At 51.5% G+C, this 8,463-nt stretch overlaps 1 protein-coding gene and 2 non-coding genes across 3 annotated transcripts; all 3 read left to right on the top strand.

Moving 5' to 3' along the window:
* Positions 1-1,444: 1,444 nt before the first annotated feature.
* Positions 1,445-2,877, top strand: LOC123157490 (uncharacterized). Its single transcript, XM_044575785.1, has one exon. It carries the CDS (start codon positions 1,518-1,520, stop codon positions 2,700-2,702), a length of 1,185 nt encoding a protein of 394 aa, XP_044431720.1. The 5' UTR covers positions 1,445-1,517; the 3' UTR covers positions 2,703-2,877.
* A 3,396-nt stretch (positions 2,878-6,273) lies between these two features.
* TRNAW-CCA (transfer RNA tryptophan (anticodon CCA)) lies at positions 6,274-6,345 on the top strand. Its single transcript has one exon. It is a non-coding gene; the product is annotated as a tRNA-Trp (tRNA).
* A 1,119-nt stretch (positions 6,346-7,464) lies between these two features.
* On the top strand, positions 7,465-7,536 carry TRNAW-CCA (transfer RNA tryptophan (anticodon CCA)). Its single transcript has one exon. It is a non-coding gene; the product is annotated as a tRNA-Trp (tRNA).
* Positions 7,537-8,463: the final 927 nt, after the last annotated feature.

The raw sequence follows: 8,463 nt of genomic DNA, 5'->3' as shown, positions 1-8,463 counted from the left end.
TCCAACACGCTTGCACCAGTCTTCGCCATCTGTGGCTTTGGATATCGCTATATGTGACCCTTCGAGGTGGAATAGAGATCCGGTTTCGGAGCCGCGGATTAACCGCCTGGGCAAAGTAGAATATTCATGCAGCAGCATCACAAAGAAAGAGAAAGAGCAACAACAGAAAAAATCATATTGATGAGAAGGAAGAAGAATCTCCGTCTCCGCACAACCACCACCCATCCAAGGACCAAACCGGTCGGTATCGGACGACCTCCAGATTAGGCCTGGGAGACACAACCACCACCCATCCAAGGACCAAACCAAACCGGCCGGTGTCGGACGACCTCCAGATTAGGCCTGGGCGTTCTGTCTAACCGAAGCTTTCGGTTCGGTTTTCCGAGTTTAAAAAAATCAGTTTCCTAAAAATACAAACCGATCGGTTCCAGCATAAGTAGGTAACCGATATTTTTCTGAACCGAAGACTCGGTTCTTTGATCGGTTCTGACCGAACAAACCGGAAGTTTAGGCACGGGAATCTGTTTTCCTTTTTAGTGAGCCTGTACGTGTCAGTACAAGCAGTGGATGAGACACATGGCTAGCTGGTACTACCTTTTATAGTCTTGCCTACGGTACCTTTCTATGTGGCTCCCCGAGGTGGTACTAAACCACAAACCACTATAGCGCAATTAACGTATTTTGCATGGGCCGGTTGCTACAGAATACTTGGGCCATACCAAACGTGTACGTTGTTAAATTGGGTCCAATAAGAACTCTGAGAACTTAGAGCGCTCGGTCTACATGGGCCAGCTGGCCCAGCCGGCCATGGGCATCGACAGGGTGGGTACAGGAAAAGCGAGGCCTGTTCTGTAGGTTCGGGTTATTTGGTTATTTCGGTTATCCAGGTGCTAAAACCGAAATTACAGAATAAATTTCGGTTCTGCAAATTTGACAACCGAAATAGGAACCTAAATTTTCGGTTTCGGCCCCGGTTATTTCGGTTCGGTGCATCGGTCCTCCGTTAATATGGCCACCCCTACTACAGATATCATAGCCTACGACCTCGACGAGATCCGGGGATCCACCACCCCGTTAGCTCCAAGACGAAGGCAAGAGCCCCGCCTAACCGCGAACAGAGCCCGAGGAAACTTATTCAGACATCGTCTCCCTCAACCCTAAGCCAAATGAGAACCCACCCGACGCACAACTTTGAGGTTTTCCCACCCTCCCGCTGTCGGAGGGACGGACGGAGGGACAGGGAACTAGCAGTGGCGCCGACGACACTCAAAGGGAATGCGGTTGCCTCCTTTCGCCTGTGTGCGAGATCGATCTTTCCGCGAGGTACGAGGGGCGCCTTGAATAGACCAGATCAGTAAAATTTCCCTACTAGTACCGTTGAAGTGCTCATATGAAATGACGAAAGTGCCCAAGACTATGGCATCAAATTAACTCCTCGTACCCACACCGAAGTGGCTCCCTAGCCATCGCCAACCCTACCACAAACCCCGCCGAGCGAGCATTACGCCGCCGCCGCCATGCTCCGCCTCCAAAAGCGGCTGCTCTCTCTCCTCTGCGACGGCGGCGCCTCCCCTCTCCCCACCTTCCCCCTCACCTCCCTCCACCGCCACCTCTGCGCCACCGCCACCGCCACCGCCACCGCCACCACCTCCACCGAGTCCCCTTTCTCCGCCCAGGACTACCTCGTCAACACCTGCGGCCTCACCCGGGCGCAATCCCTCAAGGCGTCCAGGTCCATCTCCCATCTCAGGTCCCCCTCCAACCCCGACGCCGTCCGCGCCTTCCTCTCGGGCCTCGGCCTCTCCAGCTCCGACATCGCCGCCGTCGTCGCCGCCGACCCGAAGTTCCTCTGCTCGAGGGTGGACGAGACCCTCGCCCCCCGCGTCGCCAAGCTTCGCGACCTCGGGCTATCCCCTTCCAAGATCGCGCGCCTCGTCTTGATCGGCGCCCCGGCGTTGCGTTCCTGCGACGTCGCCAGCAGGCTTCGGTTCTGGATCCCATTGTTCGGCTCCTTCGACGAATTGGTCAAGGCCGTGTCGAGGGGAGCTCTGGGAGGTGGTGCCCTCCTAAGGCGTGACATTGACACGGTGGTTAAGCCCAACGTCGAGCTACTTCTGCGCTGCGGGTTAAAAATCCCTCATCTCGCGAAGACTGGCCTCAGTGGGACGTGGGTGCTCGTCTGCAGCCCAGAAAAGCTCCAGGTACTGCTCGCACGCGCAGATGAGCTTGGGGTACCACGCGGCTCTGGCCAATTCATGTATGCGCTCGGGACCGTCTCCTGCGTAACCCAAGAGAAGCTTGGTGCAAGAATGGAGTTACTGAAGAAGACCCTTGGCTGCTCTGATGACATGCTGAAAATTGCGGTCGTCAAGCACCCAAGCCTCCTAAGATCATCTGAGGACAACCTGCGCAGCACGGTAGAGTTCCTGATCAACAAGGTCGGTCTTGAGCCAGAGTACATCGTGCGCAGGCCCTCGCTGATCACTTACAGCCTGAAGACGAGGCACGTGCCTCGGTACATTGTCATGAAGATACTGCGGGGCAAGGGACTTCTGAGTTCTGACTATTGCTCACTGCTTTCTGCGAGCGAGATGTACTTCAAATCAAGGTTTATCGACCGTTACAAGGAGAGTGTTCCTGAGCTTGCAGATGTGTATGCCGCAGCTCGTGCAGGGAAAATACCTCCTCACCTCAAACCTTGACACGTTTTAGGGATATTGAAGGTTAATTTATTTTCTCTAGCTATTCACATAGCACTGCTCTTGTCTCTGTATCCTCTCTTCATTTTAGCATTCTGACTGAAACTGAACTGCCACTGATCTTATTGACCGCCGCGACAAGTTCCATTTGCTGAAACGTATGAAATGGTTAAAGTTCTGATTTTGTTGTCATCTCTATCTATGAAGCAAGTGAATTAGACGAAGTTGTGGTAAAACATCATGAAATTGAGTGTTGTATTCGCTGTTGGACGCTGAAAATGGATGGCTCTCGACAAACGCCGTGAATCTGTATGTTGCTAGATAGCATTACGGCTGTTTATTGGGTATAAAACTTCTGTTTACAAATTTGGGGGGTTGAGAGGGAGGGAGATGGATGTAGTGCCTTTTGCTTTTTCACTGATTTGGTCGGACAAAACTTGGTTGATCTGATCAGGATTCGTGAGGAATTAGAGCTTTGAGCAAGGTATAGGGTGTCACGGGAGTTTCTAGGGTTGGGGTCCTCTGCCCGGCAAAGGTGGAGTTCTGAACCTCCTCCGTTGGAAACTTTGTGAGTCCCCGTCCGGTTCCGAAATATTGTTGAGCATGTCCAAACCTGACAGCATCATGGTGTAGCTGCTGCACATCAAGAACAGGGAGCTGCATCACTGTCTTGCATGGTTAGGGCATCTCCAGCCGTTGGCCCCCCAGGGGGCGTCTAAAAGCGCCGCCTGGGGGCGAGCCGGCGACACACTCGGCGCTGGGGGCGGTTTTGCGCCCAGTCGTCGCCCCCAGCCCGTCCCCAGGCGCTGAAATTGGCCCACTTTGCAGCCCATTTTCGGCGAATAAACGGCCCATATGGGCGAGAATAGGCCCATATTCGGCGTGGTTTCGGCGTTCAATTATCAACACACACATATTTCATCACAGAAAAATCAAATACTTCAACAAAATACTACAACAACAAATAGTTCAATACAAATTATATAGTTCAACAAATAAAAACTCGTATTTCATCACGCGGCGTCCCCCTTGAGCCTCCATAGGTGTTCAATCAGATCTTTCTGCAGTTGATGATGCACCTGTGGGTCTCGGATCTCCTGACGCATACTGAGATAGGCAGTCCAAGTTGTCGGTAGCTGGTGATCAACTTCGGCTAGAGCACACCAAATGCCCGCTCGACATCCTTCCTGCAAGCCTCTTGAACCTTCGCAAACCAGGCGTTCTTGCCTCCTGCCACAGGGTTTGAGATCGTCTTCACAAATGTCGACCATCTCGGATAGATGCCGTCAGCTAGATAGTACCCCTTGTTGTATTGGTGCCCATTGATCTCGAAGTTCACCGGAGGAGAATGGCCCTCAACGAGCTTGGCAAAAACAGGAGAGCACTGCAGCACGTTGATGTCATTGTGAGTTCCTGACATACCAAAGAAGGAGTGCCAAATCCAGAGGTCCTGTGTGGCTACCGCCTCAAGCACCACACTGCAACCGCCTTTGGCGCCTTTGTACATCCCCTGCCAACCAAATGGGCAGTTCTTCCATTTCCAATGCATGCAGTCGATGCTTCCAAGCATCCCAGGAAATCCTCTTGCTGCATTCTGGGCTAGGATCCGAGCAGTGTCTTCCGCATTGGGTGTTCTCAAGTATTGTGGCCCAAACACTGCCACCACTGCCCGACAGAACTTGTAGAAACACTCTATGCTGGTGGACTCGGCCATGCGCCCATAGTCGTCGAGTGAATCACTGGGAGCTCCATATGCAAGCATCCTCATCGCTGTCGTGCACTTCTGGATGGAGGTGAATCCAAGAGCGCCAGTGCATTCCATCTTGCACTTGAAGTAGTTGTCGAACTCCCGGATGGAATTCACAATCCTGAGGAAGAGCTTTCGGCTCATCCGATAACGGCGCCGAAATGTTCTCTCGCCATGAAGTGGAGCATCGGCGAAGTAGTCGGAGTAGAGCATGCAGTAGCCGTGCAGACGATGCCGTATCTTTGCTTTCACCCGCCCCGGCGCCGAGCCACCTCGACGCGGCTTTTCATTGCTCGCCAGCAGCTGGGCGAGGGCGGCGAGCACCATCAGATGCTCTTCTTCCTGGACGTCGGCCGCGGCTTCCTCCTCCAGCAGCGTGGCGAGCTCTTCCTCCTCATCCGAGTCCATCACCGGCACAGTCAAAACGCCGAACACCTTGCGCTCGGTGGGCGTGTACCCGCCGTTAAACCGCGCCTCCGCGGCCGGAAACGGCGGCCGGAAACGCCCAGCTGTTGCGCGCCGCGGCGAACCGCTGCTATTTTCCGGCGGGGAATGGCTATCTAGCGGAGTAGGCCGGCGGCCGTCGTCGGGATATAGCTAGTGGTGGCCGAGGGCGCGGGGGTGCGAGGCGAGTCGGGGGAAGAAACCCTTGACTTTTCCCCTGTCGGTGTGGGCCAGGCGTGCTTTTCCCTAGCGCCGGAGCCCCCAACGGCTCCCCAGCGCGCCGGGTTCGGCCTGTGACCGCCGGGCGGAAAAAAGGTCCGAACCGGCGATTTTCGGCGTCCTGGAGGCGCGACTGGGCCGTTTTTTCGACGCCGGCGTCGAAAAAGTGGCCTGGGGGGTCTGTTGGGGGCGCGGCTGGAGATGCCCTCACCCTGCATCACCAAGGAGAAGATTGCTTAGTCTGGAGGACTGAGTTCCTGTGGACTTTTGCTCGCCTGAAGCCCCACGCAATAGATTTTTGTGTCACCTGAGTCATTTTTAAGCCGGATTGTATTGTACACAGGTTCATCGATTTCAGTTGATACCTTGGTCCTGAGTGCTGGATGTTTCTTCCAAGTTATGGCGGTATATATCCACACATGTCAACAAGCTCAAGCATGGTTCCTCCGATTGCTGATAACCGATACGCATCAATCAGCAATGCGATGTTTGGGTTCCCCATTTCTCATGGCCCACTTCGTGCCATGCCAGAGCGATGAGCTGATAATTCTTATATTTGTTTTTCCTTTGTGCATTTTCTCCCGCTTTCAGAGCTATTGCTGGAGGTAACTTTGATGGAAGCCACATTAGTTTCTCTTTGGTTTGAGCTAAAGCCTTGTGGTTGCTCTGCTTGCCGTTTTGTTGGTTCTGTGTGGTTTCAGCAGTTCATTTGCCTGATGTTCTGAAGACTTTATTTTGTTTTATTATGCAATAAGAAGAATTCTTCCATTCTCTTTTCCTTTAGTTGCGGGAAAACCTAAATTAAAACTTTTATTTTATAGTTAGTGCAATTTCTAGTAAGAAAATACTGTATCCTTCCATTTAGATCAAAAGGAATTTTCCAATAGAACTGGTTTTTTTGTGGGAATGTTGTGAAGACTTTTTTTGTGGGGAATGTTCTGAATACTTGTGCATGCCTGGGGTACATCAGAGGCCCAAACGGCAAGTGTCACTCTATGCCCCAAGCTCCTAAATTAAAATGTTGTCATAATAATCCCCGGTGTGGTTCCCATAATGGAGTACGTCATCGTCACCCAAAAGAAAATTTTCATCGTTGGTTTTCTGTCCAAAAGAAAAGACCACATGTCCTGTATTTCATGGCTTACTGAAAGAGTCTGTCACGTCGGATCCTTGGCGCAATGGTAGCGCGTCTGACTCCAGATCAGAAGGTTGCGTGTTCGATTCACGTAGGGTTCAAAATCCCGAACAATATAATCCGATTCCTTTTTTTCTTTTCTTGTACCAGTATAATTTACTTATGTTAGAGCATCCGGTCACATCTCAAATTAATCATCCTCCTCTCTCAAAAAAATTAAAATTAATCATCCTCCTCCCGCGTTGCCAGTTTTTTTTCTTTTCTTGTACCAGAATAATTTACTTATGTTAGAGCATCCGGTCACATCTCAAATTAATCATCCTCCTCCCGCTTTGACAGCATCCTCCACCTAAATCCATACAAAGCACGCAAAAGTAATCCTATGTACTAACCTAGCTAATCTTCGTCGTCGGAGATGTCCACGACGGTGCCGGGCTCCGAATAGGAGGGCTCCTGCTCATCCTTCTCCTGCTCGACTTCATCCATGTAGGCGAGCATCTCAACCTCCTCCGCTGCCTGTTGCGCCTCCATTTCCTGTCGACGAGGCGTCTGGCCTCCGCAGCCGACTTCGAGCGGAGGTAATCGAGGATGGTTTGCTGCTCCGTCTGCAGATCTGCGTCGCTAACGTCCCCCACATCCTCCTCCAACTCCTTCGAATCCACAGCATCCGGAGGTAGCCTCGCAGCGATCTAGACTTCGCGCCTTGCCCGCATCCGCTCAAGGAGCTCGAGCCGGCGCTCCGGCGTTAGAAATGGCTCGCTCCTCACCCGGTGTCATGGGGCATGGCTATTATGCGGACCGGGGGAGGGGGAGGGTAGTGGAAAGCGAAGGCGGTGGACAGGCGAAGGAAAATGTCGATGGTAGGTTTTCGCTGCCGCCGGTCGACTTAAATAGTCGGGCTAGGCACTACACGGCCCGTCGAGCGGCGCCACGCGGCAACACCGGTCCGACGGAGGAGACGAGTTTCAGACCGCCGGGTTTCCGAGTGTTTTCGCGTGGGATCCCGTCGTCAGTCCGACATGGCGGCCGTGTCAGGGCGCCTTATTCTCATATACATCCCCATATTTAAACTGGATATGAGGGTGACGGTCAACCCGAGCATTTGAGGCCCGTTTGAGGGGCCGTCTGGGTAATCGTGATTGGACAGTGATCGGACTGCCCGGCCAGGCGCCCCACTGTAGATGCTCTTAAAATGGACAATGGTAGCACTAGAACACATCGGATCCTTGGCGCAATGGTAGCGCGTCTGACTCCAGATCAGAAGGTTGCGTGTTCGATTCACGTAGGGTTCAAAATCCCGATATGATATCCGATTCTTTTTTGTTTTTTTTTTGTCCAAGATGCTCTGCTGGCTGTTCGATCTCTCCTTTTTCTTTTGTCCAAGACAAGATGCTCTGCTGGCTGTAGCCTTCAAGTCCCGGCGCAATTTGTGGCGTAGAGCGATGCTGAATTGCGGATGGGTGCGGGAATTCGGAGGTCGCACCGAAACTTGGCTGCTGTCTGAAATGAGTGCGACGTGACGATGTCTTCATCTAGGTGGGAGAATTGCATATCCACCGTGCCAACAAAGTGAGTGAGAATGTCACAACGTGAGTTAGTTAACTTCCTTGATTTTCACATCCCCCGTGTTTGTCTCGAAAAGGACTCGTATCAATTATAAAATTTCATGAAAAGTATAACACATCACAAACATAAAATTATATCGAAGTTCATGAATTAATAGATGATCACTGCCGCTGTCAGAACAAGTCCCCGACGCGCCGTTGTCAATGGTTTCATACCGAAGCTGGCATGACTTGATGGCAGTCAAAAAATCTTCGTGCACATGTCATGGATACGACTTTTTTTGTTTATTTTTATTTTTTAAATAGTTTAGATTACTTACCCCATGTATCACGTGGTATATGATCATTTATTTACTTACAAACGTATGGAACACTTCTTATCTTGTTTCAAGGCAGATAAAAGAAGAAGTGTGTTATATTTGCAGCCACGTACGACGTCGAGTGCTACGATCTCACAACCAATGAGATGGCCGAGGCTACGCTTTGCTTATTCATGGATAGTGTGATTGTGTGGGTCGTCTACAGATCGGGCAAAGGTTGTTGTCTGCATAGCATCACTCTTTGTAGCCTGAATGCCTGATGATGCTAGCTAACAAAACGAAAAGGAAATATGTCCACCAATGAGAAAAAATTATTCCCTTGTAGTATAAATGT

The sequence above is a fragment of the Triticum aestivum genome, chromosome 7B (genome assembly GCF_018294505.1).
Source record: "Triticum aestivum cultivar Chinese Spring chromosome 7B, IWGSC CS RefSeq v2.1, whole genome shotgun sequence".
Taxonomy (NCBI): domain Eukaryota; kingdom Viridiplantae; phylum Streptophyta; class Magnoliopsida; order Poales; family Poaceae; genus Triticum; species Triticum aestivum.
The sequence above is the reverse complement of the archived record's forward strand: the minus strand, read 5'-3'. Positions and strand labels throughout refer to the sequence as shown.

Coding starts and splice junctions, on each gene's coding strand:
- LOC123157490 (XM_044575785.1), top strand. CDS start 1,518: ATGCTCCGCCTCCAAAAGCGGCTGCTCTCTCTCCTCTGCGACGGCGGC.